Source organism: Panthera uncia, chromosome E1 (genome assembly GCF_023721935.1).
Source record: "Panthera uncia isolate 11264 chromosome E1, Puncia_PCG_1.0, whole genome shotgun sequence".
Lineage (NCBI taxonomy): Eukaryota > Metazoa > Chordata > Mammalia > Carnivora > Felidae > Panthera > Panthera uncia.
Window position 1 is genome coordinate 42,122,181 of NC_064814.1, and position 19,513 is coordinate 42,141,693.

The following is a 19,513-nucleotide window of genomic DNA, read 5'->3' on the forward strand; positions in this document are numbered from 1 at the left end:
TATAGGAGAAAGTTGTTAACACGAAAAGCATTATCCATCCAAACAGATAAAATTTATAAATTGAGCTTTATCAAAATTAAAAACTTTTGGTTTTTGGGGGGCGCCTGGGTGGCGCAGTCGGTTGAGCGTCCGACTTCAGCCAGGTCATGATCTCGCGGTCCGTGAGTTCGAGCCCCGCGTCAGGCTCTGGGCTGATGGCTCGGAGCCTGGAGCCTGTTTCCGATTCTGTGTTTCCCTCTCTCTCTGCCCCTCCCCCGTTCATGCTCTGTCTCTCTCTGTCCAAAAAAAATAAAAAATAAAAAACGTTGAAAAAAAAAATTAAAAAAAAAAAAAACTTTTGGTTTTTGGAAGATGCTTTTAAGAGATGAAAAGGAAAGCCACAGACTGTCAGAAAGTGTTTTCATGTTACATATATGACAAAGGATTAGTATCCAGAACAAACAGAGAAGACAACTTAATAAAGGTTGTTAAAGCCCCTAATAAACATAGATAAGAAAACAACCTAATAAACGTTGAGCAAAAGTCTAAACAGACACATTACCAAAAAAAAAAACAAAAAAAAACAAACAAAAAAAAAAACAGATGGTTAATAAAAATATAAAAAGAAACTTAACATCATTAGTTTTAAAGGAAATACAAGTTAAGACCACAGTGAGATATCACTGCATGCCTGTTAGAACGACTTAGAAATAAAGATGAGATGAAAGAAATAGAATGCCAAGTACTGGTGAACATGTCAAGCAATTAGAAATCTCATTTATTGCTGGTAGGAATGTAAAATGGTCTAGCCACTGTGGAAAACAGTTTGGCAGATCTTTTTTTTTTTTTTTTTAAACGTTTATTTATTTTTGAGACCGAAAGAAACAGAGCATGAGGGGGGGGGGGGGGGGGGGGGCTGTCAGAGACAGAGAGGGAGACACAGAATCCGAAGCAGGCTCCAGGCTCCAAGCTGTCGGCACAGAGCCCGATGCGGGACTTGAACTCACAGACCGTGAGATCATTACCTGAGCCAAAGTTGGATGCTTAACAGACTGAGCCACCCAGGTGCCCCAACAGTTTGGCAGTTCTTAAAAAAAAGTTAAACATACTATTGTGTTTAACAATCTCACTCCTAAATATTAATACATGAGAAATGAAAACTCAAGTTCACACAAAAAACTTTAAATGGGGTGCCTGGGTGACTGAGTTGGTTAAGCCTCTTAACTTTGGTTCTTGTGATTCGTGGGTCTAAGCCCCACATCAGGCTCTCTGCTGTCAGTACAGAGCCTGCTTTGCATCCTCTGTTCCCCTCTCTCTGCCCCCACCTGCTCACTCTCAAAAATAAATAAACATTAAAAATATTTTTAAAAACTATAAATATTTAATGGTAGTTTTGTTGATAATTGCCAAAAATTGTAATCTACTTCACAGTGCATGCCACAAAGAGTGAATTTTACCTGTTTATTAAATGTTCATTAATGTTGATTAAAAAAAAAAAACTATGTTATGGGGAAACATAAATGGACTACAGACTATAGCAAATGATCCTTACCTGTATTATAAAGTTTGTTTTTGAGAGACAGAGACAGACATCCATGAGCAGGGGAGGGGCAGAGAGAGAGGAAGACACAGAATTTGAAGCAGGTTCCAGGCTCTGAGCTGTCAGCACAGAGCCCAGTGCAGGGCTGAAACGGACAGACCGTGAGGTCATGACCTGAGTCGAAGTCAGACGCTTAACTGACTGAGCCACCCAGGTGCCCTGAACCTTAACTGTATTATAAATGAATAACATAAACACACAGAAGTGGGTGGGAAAGAAAAGAACCTACTCTTAAATGATTTTGGAAACAGTGTTTTGTTGTTGTTGTTGTTGTTGTTGTTGTTTTTAAACAACAGACAGAGAGAGACAGAGCATGAATGGGGGAGAGTCAGAGAGAAAGGGAGACACAGAATCTGAAATAGGCTCCAGGCTCTGAGCTGTCAGCACGGAGCCCAATGCAGGGCTCGAACTCACAGACTCTGAGATCATGACCTGAGCCGAAGTCGGATGCTCAACTGACTGAGCCACCCAGGCGCCCCTGGAAACAGTATTTTGGCTGAATAAGACTAAAGGCAAAAGGAACTCTAGTTTCTAGTTTCTCACAGGTGTATGGTTTGGCAATTCTGAAACTATATTGTAGATTTGAATAAGTAAATGTATTATAATATTATAGACAATGAAAACCAGTTTTCTTACTGAGAAAGAAGTTACAAATAAAGGGGGGAGGCTAGGTATAACCTTTTGGCGTTGGATTGGAATTGTGAAGGTATTAGTACTTCTGTCTCACACAACACAGAGGTGTGTGTGTGTGTGTGTGTGTGTGTGTGTGTGTGTGTGTGATGTACATACACACACACACACATAATGAAAATTCCTGTTATTAAATGTAACATGACTAAGGGAAATAATTGTTGCAACCAGGATCCACTGATAGATGCAAAAATTAGTGGGTTAAAGTCTGAGGAGGAACAGGATATATGCATAATCTCAAGTATGGTCCCAAAGATATTTATTAATTGAAATGGGAAAATCAGTGGATAAATCTGACAGACTGCCTTAACTAAGTGATCAAGGTTAATATCAACAGTGTTCACATCATGTACCCCGTCTCTTGACATGACACTGAGGACACATCATTTCTGTGTTGTTCTTATTAATCTAATCGTGAGGAAATAAACTCAGTTTGGGCACTGTTAACAAAATAACCAATAGTCTTTCAAAAGTGTCAAAGTCATGAAAGACAAAGAAAGGTTGAGGAATTGTCACAGGCTGAAAGACACTAAGGCAACATGATATCCAAGCAATGTAGGATCCTGAAACAGAAAAAAATGTTTTAGTGGAAAAATTGGTGAACTTCAAATAAAGTCTTAGTTTAGTTAATAGTTAATAACTTGTTAATTTCCTAGTTTTGATAATTGTACTGTACTATGAAAGATATTAACATGGGAAGCAGGGTGAAGGATATATGGTAACTGTACTATTTTTGCAACACTTCTATAAGTCTAATTATTTCAACGTGAAAAAAAATTTTTAAGCTCATTTGTAACCAGAAATTGACTTTTTCTAAAAAAGAAAAGGAAGTTTCTCTTGACTTCAGAGAAATAATGTACGCTTCATAAATAAAAGATTCCAGGTGATAAAATTGGTAGCTAAAGAAACATGTTTATTATTTTTAAGATTGTTATCTTATTTTATGAGTGAGCATGAGCAGGGCAGTGGGTTAGAGGGAGGGAGGGAGAGAGAGACAGAGACAAAGAAAGAATCTTAAGCAGGCTCCAGGCTCAGCACAGAGCCAGATGTGGGGCTCAATTTCATGACCCTGGGATCATGATCTAAGCCAAAATAAAGAGTAGGATGCTTGGGACACCTGGGTGACTCAGTTAGGCATCTGACCCTTGATTTTGGCTCAGGTCATGATCTCCCAGTTTGTGAGTTTGAGCCCCACATCAGGCTCTTTGTTGGTTTGTGGCAAAGAGCCTGCTGGGATTCTCCCTCACTCTTTGCCCCTGTGATCTCTCAGAATAAATAAACTTAACAAAAAAAGAGTATGATGCTCTCAACCAGCTGAGCCACCCAAGGCACCCCTAAAAATTGTAATTTTAAAAGCAAACCAATGGGGGCGCCTGGGTGGCTCAGTGGGTTAAGTGCCCAACTCTTGATTTTGGCTCAGGTCATGATCTCATGGTTTGTGGGGTCGAGCCCTGTGTTAGGCTCTGCTGACAGAGTGGAGCCTACTTGGGATTCTCTCTCTCCTCTCTCTGCCCCTCCCCTGCTCATGCTGAGCTCGCACACTCGCTCTCTCTCAAATAATAACAAATAAACAAATAAATAAAAGCAAACCAATGAACTACCACTCTAAAGCCATAATAAAACATCTCTAAGAATTCCTTTCTTAATCTGTAGGGGAAAAACTCCATTCACATTCTTTATTTCTTCTTCCTATTAAAATTGCTTATTTTCCCCTCAAGCAACAAATGTTATATAGATGTTTAACATTTTGACAGTTATTATGGATTTAATTTTTTTTAATGGGCACCTTTGGAATAAAATCACAATTTAAAATATTATTCCCCTAGAGAAAATTTGTTTCAAATTCTTAACAATTTGAACTTTTTTATTTTTTTTTATTTTTTTAATGTTTTTATTTATTTTTGCGACAGAGAGAGACAGAGCATGAGCAGGGGAGGGGCAGAGAGAAACGGAGACACAGAATCGGAAGCAGGCTCCAGGCTCTGAGCTGTCAGCACAGAGCCCGATGCGGGGCTCGAACCCACAGACTGTGAGATCATGACCTGAGCCGAAGTAGGACACTTAACCGACTGAGCCACCCAAGCGCCCCAACAATTTGAACTTTTGTTTTATATCCCATTTGTAAGTTGGACACAAAAAGAGTAAAGAATAAAAACTCCATCTGTAATTTCACTACCCAAGGACAGCTATTATTAATAGTTAGGTATATATCCTTGAAGAATCTTGTTATGTACACATGTCGTAAGTGTGCATTTGATGTTGATCACATTTGTTTACTTTCCAGATTGTACACTAGTTGAAGGAAGAGGGACCTAGAAAACAGATTATTTCAAAAACAAGACTTTTTTTGTATTATAGTTTTGTCTGTATTTATGCTTGTTCCTCCATATACACTAGTGTGGAGAAATACAGAACGGAGGAAAAATATACATAGAATCTTAGAATTGGGCCCAATAAAAGAACCACACTGAGAAAACCCTGACTTGTAGACATTCAGTGTGCCAGTAGTATTTTTTAAATTGACTGTTTTTATTGAGTACAATTTATGTACATAAATATACAGATATTAAATGTATATAGTTTGATGAAATTAGACAAATTATGCCCCTATACAATCAACAATTCAAGATATAGAATGGTGACAGTTGTGGGGAATAGAATGGAAGAGATAGAGGATGGAATGATCCTTATTTGAATTCACCTCTTTGGGTAATAAATGCTTTACATATTTAAAAATTAAAATTTACTCAGTATGTGGGGGGGGGGCATGTCACTGAAATCAAAGGAAGACAGGAACAATGAATCCAACTGTATTTCAGGTATAACCACATTGGAGGACAGAATAGAACTAATACAAGTAATTTTTGTACACAGTATTTTAACTACATACCCTCAGTCTTGGGAGAAGGAAACTGGAGACAAATTTTAAACTCTTAATACATTTCTTACATATTCAGATGGATGTGACAGTTCTGAAACTATGTGTTAAAGGATTGAGCAGTGAATAATATTGATATTATTTAAAATTTTTTTAACGTTTATTTTTGAGAGAGAGAGAGAGAGAGAGCGCACTTGGGAGCTGGGAAGGGGCAGAGAGAGGAAGACAGGATCTGAAGCAGGCTCCAAGCTGTGAGCATAGAGCTCGAGGTGGGGCTTGAACTCACAACCATGAGATCATGAAGAGTCAGCCACTTAACAGACTGAGCCACCGAGGGGCCCCAATATTGATGTTATTTAGAGTCAGGATCCTAACTTTGAAAGAAGAGAGAAATATGGAATCAGGGAAAGTAAGGAAGAACCCTGTGGGATTTGATAGGATATATCTTCTTTGTCTGTCTGTCTGTCTGTATCTACCTACCTACCTACCTACCTACCTACCTACCTACCTATCTACCTATCTACCCATCTATCTGCTGCAAGAAGGTCACCGCAGTGATACCTCAGTACCAGAGAATATTCGGATCTTGAATTCCTCACTAAACCGAACAAGAGCTCCTTGGAGTAATGGCTCATTCTGTTTCAGGGATAAGCCTTAGGAAATCTTGTGCCAGAAAGTTAAAAAGTGCTTTAGAAAAAAAAAAAGATGGGGCCTGGCAAAAGGACATGAAACCAGAGTGAGGGAGCTCCCACTGGCCAAATCTGGAATTATTTGAGCATCAATATAAAATGGTAATGGATTGGGGTACCTGGGTGGCTCAGTTGGTTAAGCAACTGACTTCAGCTCAAGTCATGATCTCGCAGTTTGTGGGTTCAAACCCAGCAGCAGGCTCTGTGCTTACAGCTCAGAGCCTAAAACCTGCTTCGGATTCTGTCTCCCTCTCTTTACCACTTGCCTGCTCACTCTGTATCTCTCTCTCTCTCTCTCTCTCTCTCTCTCACTCTTAAAAGTAAATAAACATTAAAAAAAAAATTGTAATGGTAATCAATTATAGCCTATTGAATAAAAATAGGAATCCATCATTTCCATGACTGATAATAGATGGATGAATAAAAAGGGAGGGCTTTTCCCTATGTGTCTCTCTCAAAAATAAACATTAAAAATTAAAAAAAAAAAAAAAAAGGAGGGCTTTTCCTTATAACAGAATGCTGACTGTTAAATGTGAAGGGAATGGTAGAGTTGGAAAAAATCAACATTTTGTAATCATCATAGTGAAGATTGTTTGGGGCTAGAAACTTCAGTGGTTGGTAATCTAGGGGAAAAGTTTTTGGAGCAGGATGTTTACGTGATTTAAAAGTATCTCTCCACGGTGGTGCCTGGATGGCTCAGTAGGTTAAGCCTTTGACTTTTGATTTTGGCTCAGATCATGATCCCACAGCGGGCCCCTCCCTGACAGTGCAGAACCTGCTTGGGATTCTCTCTCTGCCCCTCCCCTGCTTGTGCTCAGTCTCTTAAAATAAATAAATAAACTTAAAAAAAATATCTCTTCACAAATTCCTTGTTAGATACAAGGTAGAAAATAGTAACTCTAACTGTATACATTGGAAAAGAAGAGACAGTGCTTGAGTGGGTTATAAAAATTAGTAACATCAAGGAGGAACCAGACAGACCTTGTATACCTACACTGAAAAGGACACGATATTACTCTTGCAGTATTTTGGCCAAGGACGTATAACCAGAATCTAATCTTGAAGAAATGCCAGACAAGCACAAATTTAATAACATTCTATAAAATATCACTGCATATTTTTAAAAAAATGACAGTGTCATAAAAGACAAAGGTTGAGGAATTGTTCTAGATTAGAGGAGACTAATAAGGCATGATGAGGAAGCACAACATGTGGTCCCAAAGGAGAGAAAAACATTTGTAGACATTACATATTTTTATTTTTAGACATAATAGGCAAAGGATCTCATTTTGTCATTTAATTTTAATGTAATCATTACTAATAAGTTTGGATTTTAATAAATTATACTCATTTTTTTAATTTACTATTTTATTTAAGAAACTTTTTTAACATTTATTATTGAGAGACAGACACGGAGCGTGAGCAGGGGAGGGGCAGAGAGAGAGGGAGACACAGAATGCAAAGCAGGTTCCAGGCTCTGAGCTGTCAACACAGAGCCCGATGCGGGGCTCAAACTCAGAAACCACAAGATCATGATATGAGCCGAAGTTGGATGATTGAGTGAGCCACCCAGTAGCCCCTTTAATTTACTATTATAAAATATCTTAACATTGCAGAAGATTTTGCAGTTACAGTAAAGAGTTTTTCCCTGTATTTTTTTTTTTTTAATTTAAAAAAATTTTTTAACATTCATTTTTGAGAGTGAGAGAGAGCATGAGCAGGGGAGGGGCAGAGAGAGAGGGAGACACAGGATTGGAAGCAGGCTCCAGGCTCTGAGCTGTCGGCACAGGGCCCAACGCAGGGCTTGAACTCACGGAGTGTGAGATCATGACCTGAGCCGAAGTCAGACGCTTAACCGACTGAGCCACCCAAGCGCCCCTTTCCATGTAATTTTCACCCATTTCTCTTAATGTTAACATGTTATATAATGTTTTATCAACATTACCTTTATCACAACTAAGAAATCAATATTGATCAAATGATACCATAAACCACATACTCAGAGTTTTCCAGTTTTTAAAACTACTGTCTCTTCTGTTTTTAGAATCTGATCCAGAATATTGATTTGCATTTGGTATACCCTCTTTTATTTTTTAATGTTTACTTATTTTTGAGAGAGAGAAAGAGAACAAGCAGGGGAGGAGCAAAGAGACAGGGAGACATAGAATCTGAAGCAGGCTCCAGGCTCTGAGCTGTCAGCACACAGCCCATTGTGGGGCTTGAACCATGAACTATGAGATCATGACCTGAGCTGAAGTCATATGTTCAACCTACTGAGCCATCTAAGCGCCCCTAGTATACCCACTTTTAAATCAAGCTTTATCTTAGGTTAATTAAAAAGTGCAGCTGTTTAATGCAAAACAGTGAGATTGGATCCTTCATACCATCTGTAAAAATTCAAAATGGATTAAAGAAGGGCGCCTGGGTCGCTCAGTCGGTTAAGCATCTGACTTCGGCTCAGGTCATGATCTCGCGGTCTGTGAGTTCTAGCCCCATGTCGCGCTCTGTGCTGACAGCTCAGAGCCTGGAGCCTGTTTCAGATTCTGTGTCTCCCTCTCTCTCTGACCCTCCCCCATTCATGCTCTCTTTCTGTCTCAAAAATAAAAAATAAACCTCGAAAAAAAATTTTTTTTTCAAAATGGATCAAAGACCTATATGTAATAGTTAAAACTATAACACTTTAGAAGAAAACATAGGGGTAAATCTGCACAATCTTGGTTTTGGCAAAGGATTCTTAGATATGACACCAAAAGCATGAGCGACAAAAAAAAAGTAGATACGGCCGTCTGGGTGGCTCAGTCAGTTAAGCGTCTTGACTTCAGCTCAGGTCATGATCTCATGGTTCATGGGTTCAAGTCCCACATTGAGCTCTTTGCTGTCTACACAGAGTCCACTTCCGATTCTCTGTCCCCCTCTGTCTCTCCCCTGCTCACATTCTCTCTTTCAAAAATAAATAAAACATTAAAAAATGTTTTAAATACAAAAAACTGGACTTCATCAAAATTAAAAAAAACTTCTGTGTTTCAAAACTTTGAAAGACAATCTACAAAACAGGAGAAAATATTTTTAAATCACATATCTGATAAGGGATTTGTCTAGAATATAAAGAACTCTTATAACTCAGTCATGAAAAGACAATTTAAAAATGGGTAAAGGATCTGAATTAACATTTCTCCAAAGAAGATATGCAAATGGCCACGAAGCACAAAAAATGATGCTTAACAGCATTAGTCATGAATCTTGAAAACATTATGCTAAATGAAAGGAGCAAACACAAAAGACCACATATAGTTCCATTAAAAAAATTTAAAAAAAATTTTTTAATGTTTATTTTTGAGAGAGAGAGAGAGACATGGAATCCGAAGCAGGCTCCAGGCTCCCAGATGTCAGCACAGAGCCCAGTGCAGGGCTTGAACTTAGGAATCATGAGATCATGACCTGAGCCGAAGTTGGACACTTAATCAACTGAGCCACCAGGCGTCCCCCAAACAGTGTCTTTTTTTAAAAAGTTTTTAAAGCAATGCTGTAGAGGTATAATTTACATACGTGCTATTTATTTTTTTAACAAGTTTTGAGGCATGAATTACATACCATAAGTTCACCAACTTTAATTGTGCATTCCAATGATTTTAGTAAATAGGAGTTATAGCTGTCATCATAATTAATTTTAGAGTATTTTGACCTTTTGGAATTTATTAAAGTCTAAACTGAAGATCATTTCTTCCACAGGTGATTTGAGATGGTCTTGACCCTTTTATGAACTCAATACTGTGTGTGTGTATATATATACATATAGTAAGAGTTTGGCCTTCCTTTCCAAGAGTTAAAAATTGTATTTCTGTTACATTTTTATTACTTTTTTCAGAAGTTCCATAAGAATGGTAAATCATTGTGATATCATTGTAGCATTCTTAATTCTGATTAGCAGTTGTTTACAATAGACATGATTTGTCATGTTGAGGAATTACCTTTCTCATCTGGGTTTTCTAGGAATTTTACCTTTCCTGCAGCTGAGTACATTTAGCATTCGGCCTTTCCTGCATTTCTAGCATTTATTGAGCATTTACATAATATTTTTCCCCTTTAACTTAAAAAAAATTGAAATGATGAAGTGTTTTCCTATTATCAGAGTCTTTTTCATTTATATGATTGTAGTATATTTTATCCAAACGAAAATTTCTTTTAATGCCATGTAATATTTGGTTTTTAAATTTTATTTAGAGCTTTTATCTATATTTTCAAACAAAATTGGTACTCTATTTTGTGCTATTTGTGAGGTTTTAGTTATTGGGTTATACTGCCTTCATAAAACTAATGGGATATCTTTTCCTTTGTTCCCACTTATATCTTGGAAAGTTCCACTGGTAAAACTATTTTCCACTTAAGGCTATTTTAAAGATAATTAATTGGTATTCAATCTGCCACCATTGTTTTTTTTTTACATTTTTTCTTTAGATCAGTTTTATTAATTCTTACCTAGAAAACTGTCCATTTCATTGAGATTTCAAAATCGATTAGCATAGATTTACATATACTAACTAGTCTTGTTTTCTTTCTGTTTATAGTACTATTAAAATTTCTATATTTTTTCTCTCAAGTAGATCACTAAAAATAAACTTGCTTTATTTTTCTTTCCAAAGTATGAGCTCCTGGATAATTTGATAAGTTTTCATATATATTTATTATTTTTTTAAGGTATTTGAAAGCACTTTTGATGTCCTTTTTGACATGATAGCTTATAAATGCTTTTATGCTCAGAGAGATAAATAATTGCCCAGATTTATTGTGTTCATTTTCACAACGGTCCTTTATTTTTTTAGGCACGAGATGTGCGCACCAATGAAGTGGTGGCTATCAAGAAAATGTCTTATAGTGGGAAGCAGTCTACTGAGGTGGGTGAAATATATACATTCTTACTGGTATGTTAGAGAATGACATACTAGTTTAAATTAGGGGTAGATGGGAATTCTTTAAAAAACGTAAAATGTACTTAAAGAAAAGTGTAGAAATATTGTCTATCGCAGTGAATTTTCTTTCAGAAACTAAATATACCCATTAAAATTGTGCCTAGAGCCTTAAACAGGACATTTGTGGCATGCCAAAAGCCTTCCAGCTTGTGTCCCTTGCTTTTAATTTTTTAGTATATGTGCTGCTGAAGTGAGCTTATTACTTTTTTAAACTGTGGTTTAATACATAACTCTATCATAGAGAAATTACCAGTTTCTGAGGAGGTAAACTAGAGTAAGATACATTTAACAATAAATTATATTGAGTATAATTTTTTAGTGGTTTAGAAATTGTGTAAGACTTATTTTAAACAAACTTTAATAATCAACAGGCAGTATAGTCTGAAAAATGGGCAGTGTGTAATAATTTGAGAAACAAAAAATAAAATTACTGATTCTACATTGATACCACTTTAGTTCTCTATTACTCAATTAGTTCTTGTCAGATTGTATTTATTCTATTTATTATATGAATTCATTTTATAACATGTAGTTTTTTAAATACAGAATCTTTAGGCTTTAATTTTTAAATTTAGTTATTGTAATTGCGATAAAATACATTTAACAAAATTTAACATTTTAACCATTTTTAAATGTACAGTTCAGTGGCATTGAAGACATTCACATTGTCATGCAGTCATCATGGCCATTCTTCTCCAGAACTCTTTTCATCTTGGAAAACTGAAATTCTGTACCCACGAAACAATAATTCCCCATTCTCTCCTTCCCTTGGAAATCATTACTCTACTTTCTGTCTATAGGAATTTGACTACTTTAGGTGTCTCACATAAGTGAAATCATGCAGTATTTGCCCTTTTGTGAGTGGCTTATTTCACTTAACATAACGTTCTCAAAGTTAATCCTTGTTATAATATGTGTCAGAATTGCTTCCTTTTTAAGGTTGGATAGTTGTCTATATGTGTGTATAAACGACCACATTTTGTTTATCCATCCATTCATTTGTCAGTGGAAACTTAGGTTGCTTCCACCACTTAGTTATTGTGCTGCTGTGAACCTGGATATACAAATACTTCTGTGAATCTCTGCTTTCCGTAATTTCAGGTGTATGCCCAGAGGTGGAATTGCTGGGTTAGTCTTCACTTTTTAAACATTTTGGTTTTCTATACCTTTGGAATCTCTATTTTATGGTAAATCAGGGTTTTGTGAAGATCATACAATGGGTATGGTAACACTACTGATTATTTCATTCTTCCATTATTTTGATACCAAAAAAAAAATCTTCTAAAAATTCCTAAAACTCCTAAAAAAATTCCATTTCTTATAAGTTCAGTCTAATTTTATTTGCCGTTTCTATAGCACAACTTCAGAAATAGTTTTCACAGCAGACCGGTACTGTGTTGGAGTCTGTTTGATTAGTTACACCTAGAAGAAAGAATCATTTTAGTGTATCATCTTTTCACATCTAATACTCCTTCAAGAATGTTAGGAATAGTCCTCATGAAAGTCTTTTCTCCGTTTACAAATACAGGCTTTGTTGTGTTCTGAATTTGTGTTCCAGAGCATTCAAATATGAAATTTAAAGCCCATGAAATATTTTCTGAATTGAAGATCTTGTATCATACACATTTTATATAAAACACTGTACATATTTCACTGTATTTTGTTGAGGACTTGTGAAATAAAATAGGAAATACATGATCTTAAATTTTAGTACAAAACATTCCTTAAAGTTTTCTATTATGCTAGTTTCCCTGCCTTAAGAAATGTGGCCTGTTAGTGGAAAACCTTGAACAAGAGCCAAAAGCAGATTCCTAGTTTCCTTCCCACATCTACTAAACCCTTAGATTCTTTGATTTTTGGACCCAAGGACCTGTTTTTTCAGAGTTGTCTGGTTGCTTCTTAAGAGTAAGTATGTTTAGGATATGATGAAAGTGTCTAAGGTTGTCTTGGAGTAGCTTATGTCCAAAGATTTATCTGTATTTCCTCATAGCTGTCAATGAAGAAGGCTCTTAAGTAAAATTTGTAAGAAAATGTTTTCATACAGCTTGCTTTTTCTGTGAACATTCCTACATAATAACAATTGTTTGCTAGCATTTAGCAAGTATACATTTAGGAATTTAAATAGAACAGTAATTATTTGAGTTTTAAAAACAAACAATCTTAGTATTTGGTACAAGACATAAGCCAGAAACAGAATAGATCACCTTTATGAGATGTAAATTATATGTTAGTAAAGCTGCAAATAAGAAAGGGGAAGCTGAACTGAAGAAAAATCACTAAATATAGCATGTAATTTTTATCAACATCCTTGGTGTGTGGTTGTAAAATTTTAATGATACTCATTGATGATAAATTTTATCAAATTAAAATTTGTTCTACCTTGAATAAAATACTTTTATAAATTATATAATTGAGTTTAAAGTATATAAATGTGATTTCTTTTAAATTTGTTAGTTTGATATTTAAATATTACAAATAAAGCACTAACCCTGCTTACTCTAGTTATTCCTTTTTTTCTTATATAGCTTTCTAAAGGAAAGCAACTTTTCATAATTCTTTCTTTTATTCCTTTTTTTCTCCCCACAGAAATGGCAGGATATTATTAAGGAAGTCAAGTTTCTACAAAGAATAAAACATCCCAACAGTATAGAATACAAAGGCTGCTATTTACGTGAGCACACAGCATGGGTAGGTGTTTTCTCCCCTTGCTATAATTTAGTTGGTTTTGGTTTAGAATTAATTAATTCAAGAATGTTTCAAAATGGTTGTGTAAAGCCATGCAAAAACACCTTGAAATGTTAGTTCATTCTGAGAGAGGAAGAGCAGCTTTTCTTAGAACTCCTTGGCGATAAGAGATAATAGAACTTTTGCAAGTTTACTACAGAGATTTAACTGACCTTTATGTGCATGGTAAACTGCTCTCTGACATTTTTTAGTAGCATCATTTTTCAAATGGTTTATCAAGCATTGTAAAAACAATCCTATTATTCAGTGATGAAAGTTAGCATACCTTTTTGACATAAATATATTGTAATCTATTTAACCACAAAGATCTTGGTGAAGTCTTAGTGACTCTTGGTGAAGTATGAACTGATTATAATTCCTTGGCTGAATAATACTAACTGTAGAGAATTGAGACACTTTATTACAAAGGGTAGAGATTAATTTTGTCTTGTTACCATTGAGGTGACAAAGTAGTAATCCAGCAGTGATATAGGCATAGTAACTGCATCTTTAAAGAGGAAAAGGCCACATTTTCTTTTAACAGAAATGATCCCCAAGGGTAATAATAGGGCCTACCTTATAAGGTGATTGTGAGGATTAAATTAGTTAATGTACATAAGATACTTGACCCACAGGAGGTGCTCTGCGTTTGCTTTAAAGAAACATTTAAACTGTAACCTAAACTTTGTGCATATAGATCCAGAGGACAGTTTTCCATTTCCTAACAGTAATTCCTAACAAGTAACTATATTCCTTTATAGTTTTAGTTAGTAAGTATGAATGAAATACACATCTTATACATGTAATTATATGTTGGCATAAAAAAATTAATGTATCATTGGCTTAACTCTATCATTTAACAAATTGTTAAATGTATAAATATTTTTTTTTAAGGTAAATGATGACTAGTGTGTGTTTGACATCAAACCATGTTCTTGATCTCCTTGGTGAATTTATTTTATCTCGAATAGAATCTTTTTACTAATTTAATGCTTTTATAATTTTTCTTCCTATGTAGCTGGTAATGGAATATTGCTTAGGATCTGCTTCAGATTTACTGGAAGGTAGGTTTCCTTTAATTATTAAGGGTAAAAATTATTAACAAAATAAAATGAGAATTCCGTATGATTTTCTTAAATACTATAAAAGCTTTCCACAAAGAGTAAGAACCTTAGCCTTTTGTAGGTTCTTAGCATGGTATGCACTATTCTGTAGTAGCAAAACTAGGTGAGTTTTCTTACATTATGACCTTGTAACAAGCATTTTTCTTCCTTCTTTGTCATTTAGCTTAATCTGTTCCTTCTGTTCAGAATGAAGATGTGTGAGAATAAAGGGAGAACTTCTCTTCTGTTACTTTTGTTTTTATAATCAACTAATTCTTACATGTTGTTAGCTTAGGGGAAAATTGGCTGTGAACTATTTACTTAACAGCTAAGCACAACTGTAATACTAATTATAAAGTTCAATAGCCTTGTTTTATTGTCTTGGGAAGTAAATCTTCTTGTTAAATGTTAGTTTTCAAAAATAGCCACATATATTAGTATGTTTATGTTTTTGAACAAAAATATTCTGTATAGTAATTATTTTCCAATAAATTCTTATTTGAAGTTCACAAAAAGCCATTACAAGAAGTGGAAATAGCAGCAATTACACATGGTGCTCTCCAGGGATTAGCCTACTTACATTCTCATACCATGATCCATAGGTAAGCACTTTGAAAATTATTATGTATTAGCAGCAAATGGCTTATTGCGTTTATCAACCCTGGAACTTATTAACCCTGTAAATTGTGTTGGTTGTAGCCAAATAAAAGCATTTCAGAATCTTAAAAACATATGTTTTTTAGGTTGTCCTACAAACATTTGATCTCCCTTTAGGTTTATTTTTATCTTTGTCTGCATGTGTTACTGGGTTTTCGGACATATGTGCACTTTATAGATTGTGGTAGGAATTTAGTTGTAGCATCATTTAATTTGTAAAATGGAAAAGACATTGGGGATTATATAGTCTTACCTTTTTTGATTTTACAAATAAAGGAATTGAAGCCCCAATTCGTGACTACTTTTTCCGAAGTGCTTACAAAGCCAAATAAACTAGACTAGAACTAAATCTAGGTGTTTTGTCCTTCCAGTAACTGATAATGCTAGAGTTGTGCCATTGATCCCACAACATAGACTGAACACTCTTTATGCTGTTGAGCGTTAATCCTTGATAATCCATAATCATGGGTAATACTTTAAGATTAAACGAACTATTTTAGGGCAGTCTGGGTGGCTCAGTCAGTTAAGTATCTGACTCTTTTGGCCCAGGTCATGATCCCACGGTTCGTGGCATCCACCTTCGTGTCAGGCTCGAGCTTCCATCGTACCACCGGGCTTGTGCTGGCACTGGGGAGTCTGCTTGGGATTCTTTGTCACCTCTCTTTCTGTCCTTCTATCCACTCACATGCTGTCTCACTCTTGCTGTCTCAAAAAAAAAAAAAAAAACAAAAAAAACTGAACTTTTATAATGTATTTTTAGCATTGATTTAGGTTTTGTCTATTTTAGAAGGAAACTAGCTTTTTTTTTTTTTCATATATGTGAGCCAGGCAATACATATTAAACTATATAGTAGAGTCACTGTGAGTTAAATGGCTTACCATTTTTTGGATGAGGATAGTAAGGTCCAAGAGAAATCCACATACTAATAAATAAGTGAATGGAAGAGTTGGAATTAGAAACTAAGGTCTTATCAACATCAAAGTACCTCTCCTCTTTCAAAAAACAAGTGGAAGGATGGTGTACTGGGGTGGCTCAGTTGGTTAAGTGTCCAACTCTTGATTTTGGCTCAGGTTATGATCTTCAAGTTCTTGGGATCCGAGCCCCATGTCCTGACAGCATAGAGCCTGCTTGGGATTCTCCTTCGCCTCTCTCTCTCTGCCCATCCCCTGCGTGTGCATGCTATCTCAAAAATAAATAAATAAACTTTAGGGGCGCCTGGGTGGCTCAGTCGGTTGGGCGTCCGACTTCAGCTCAGGTCACGATCTCGCGGTCTGTGAGTTCGAGCCCCGCGTCAGGCTCTGGGCTGATGGCTCAGAGCCTGGAGCCTGCTTCCGATTCTGTGTCTCTCTCTCTGCCCCTCCCCGTTCATGCTCTGTCTCTCTCTGTCTCAAAAATAAATAAACGTTAAAAAAAATAATAAATAAATAAACTTTAAAAAATAAAAAATAAGTGGAAGGAAAAAGATTTATTTAATATTATATCCATTACAATACTATAGTAAGAATTGACAAGTGCTTGGAATTTTTTTTGAAAGGTTAAATGTATGTTATGGTGCCAGTTGGACATATAATCCCATTATATAAATACTCATAATTTTCTTATTTTGCATGAATAGTATGTTTGCTGACTTTAAAAAGTAAGCTTGGAAATAAATTTGGGATCATTGGATACAATATTATCTGTGTGCTTCAGTTTTCATTTCATGTTTAGTTAGGAGAACTATGCTAAGGTTTGGAAATGAGAATAACCTTTAAAAAAATTTCGGGTATGAAATTTCTCTTTCTTTCTTTCATTAAATGGTGTACTCAAATTATATTATTATATTATATTATACTATACTGTACTATACTATACTATATATGTATAGTATATATTATTATGGAGTGGTCAGCTAATTAAATTCCATTTTTAAAACCACTATTTGCAACAATAAACGGGAACTCAAATATAAACTATGCTCTAATTACTTGATTTTTCTGTCTTGTTTTTACTGCCATTTTGTGTTCTCTTTTAGAAAATTGTTACTGTATATTTATATTACTTCCGTATTTCTTGTTTTCTAATGTGGATCTTACATCTCCTTGTCCTAATTGAGAGATTATCCAAGGACTTAATTATTTTGATTTCTCCTTCCCTATTTTAAAAACTTTTATTTGATTTTTATCGTCTCAACATAATCTAATGAGGGAAAGAGAAATAATTTTCTGTGTTCCTTAAACCCAGAGATATCAAAGCAGGAAATATCCTTCTGACAGAACCAGGCCAGGTGAAACTTGCTGACTTTGGATCAGCTTCCATGGCATCTCCTGCCAATTCTTTTGTGGGAACGCCATATTGGTAAGAATAATCCTATTTGCTATTGATCCTCATAATTGAAATAGGCGATGTGTGGTGATACTTTTTCAGATGTCTTATCTTTTTCCTAGTAATATAATGTTATTTTGGACATCTTAACTTTAAACCTAGTTAGTTTCAAATACAGATTTGGAGTGCTGCCCTTGGATCTCCTGTTTTTTCATTTGTCCTCTTGATATTTTCTTCCATATTATAACCTGCATCATATTTTGGGTGTGGGAGTGAAAAAATTCAATGAAATCCAAGTGAGGAGAAGATAGAAATGCTAAGTGGAAATTTCTGTGTGTTCTTTAGATTGATACTTACTGTGTCTTCAGACTAGGAGTATCTGAAGGCTGGTAGCTGATTTGGAGTTTTTTGGTTTTATTTTTAATTATGAAGAATTTCACATACTCATTAAAGTAGACAAAAGTGTAATGAAGCCTCACATACCAGTCACCCAACCCAATAAAAGTCCTGCCCTATGTACTCATTTCTCTCTCCTTCCTCCCCCCCCCCCCCCCCCCCCCAACTGCCAGTTATTATGAAGCAAATTCTAGGCATCATCTATTTTATCCGTAAATAATTCGTTATTAATGTCAGCAAGTTTGAAGGAAATAATTGTCCAGATCTTCAACTCCCACATGTTCTCTGTGTATGGTGAGAGTGATGTCTTAGGTCCACTACATTTTCTTTACCACCCACTTTCCAAATCTCCCTCTCTCACTTTATAAAGGACGGACTTCTTACCCATCCTGAATATTACAATGATGCATTGGTCTGGGATGTAATAGCCTCACAGCAATAGCAGAAGTACAATTTGAGAGAATGTATAGTAATTATCAGAAATACTGAAGAGTCAGGATACAAAGTCTTAGCAAGCCCTTGTCCCTTTCGAGTCCTCTTCCTCCCCTTCCTTTTACTCCTTGCTTTTTCTCTCTCCCCAGTTATCTTCTCTCCCTTCTTTTTTTCTAGTGTAAAATTCATAACTGAGATGGCTGTCATAGGGACACATTAACATGTTGGCATTGAAAATGAAGTCAGACTTTTTTGACAGAAAGTGATTCTGATTTGACTAATTGATAGGACAGTGAAGACTGGCTTTGGTAATTTGGCCACACAGCAGTGTGTTGTTGTTACTGCTGTTTAATAAAACAACTCTGTAACTCCACGTTTTAAATATCTTTAAATCACATATATAATATAAAGTATATACATAAGCTGCACATTATATCCTTTGTAGCTATCAAATTATAAAATATAGAGAATGTAAAAGTATACAAGGGGATAAATAGATTTCATAAATTCATTGGAGGTAAACAAATTAAAAACTTGAAGAGTTTTTACTCTTCCACTGCTCTAGATGATCAAAAATTTCTTATGTAGAACTCTAGTTTAGATAGAGTCTATTTCCCTTCTATAAAAAAGGGTTCTGTGAGCAAATAATATTTCTTAATGATTCTTCTGTTTAGAAATTAATGGTGAATATTAGATACTAAAAAAGCCCTGAAAAGTTCTACAAATAGAAAACAAAATTACCCTGTTTAGCTCTCCTTAACTTAGTAATTTCCAAACTTACTTCAACATTTTAAAGAACACCTTGGAAACACTCTTCTATTGACCATTGAAAATTTACTTTATTTACATACTTGTTAATTTGTATATAGAGAATTTGGAGCATAGTAACGAGGTACATATTTGGATGTCTTTACACTTACACGCAGACACACACACTCACATACACTGGGGTGTCTGGTGACAATCCTACTGAACATTAACAACTGTTCTAAGGGTCAGTCTGTGCTTAACACCAAAAACAGATGAAGTATAGTACCATCAAAAAAGTTTAGACTCTAAGGGCGCCTGGGTGGCTCGGTCGGGTAAGCGTCTG

At 35.4% G+C, this 19,513-nt stretch overlaps 1 protein-coding gene across 2 annotated transcripts in view; it reads left to right on the forward strand.

The window, feature by feature from the left end:
* Positions 1-19,513, forward strand: part of TAOK1 (TAO kinase 1) — a 144,621-nt gene that overhangs the window by 77,379 nt on the left and 47,729 nt on the right. For both annotated transcript variants that reach the window (XM_049637950.1, XM_049637951.1), the window contains exons 3-7: positions 10,657-10,728; positions 13,390-13,491; positions 14,546-14,591; positions 15,136-15,232; positions 17,512-17,625. In XM_049637950.1, the coding sequence (XP_049493907.1) occupies positions 10,657-10,728; positions 13,390-13,491; positions 14,546-14,591; positions 15,136-15,232; positions 17,512-17,625 (431 nt within the window). The remainder of the gene's footprint in view (positions 1-10,656; positions 10,729-13,389; positions 13,492-14,545; positions 14,592-15,135; positions 15,233-17,511; positions 17,626-19,513) is intronic.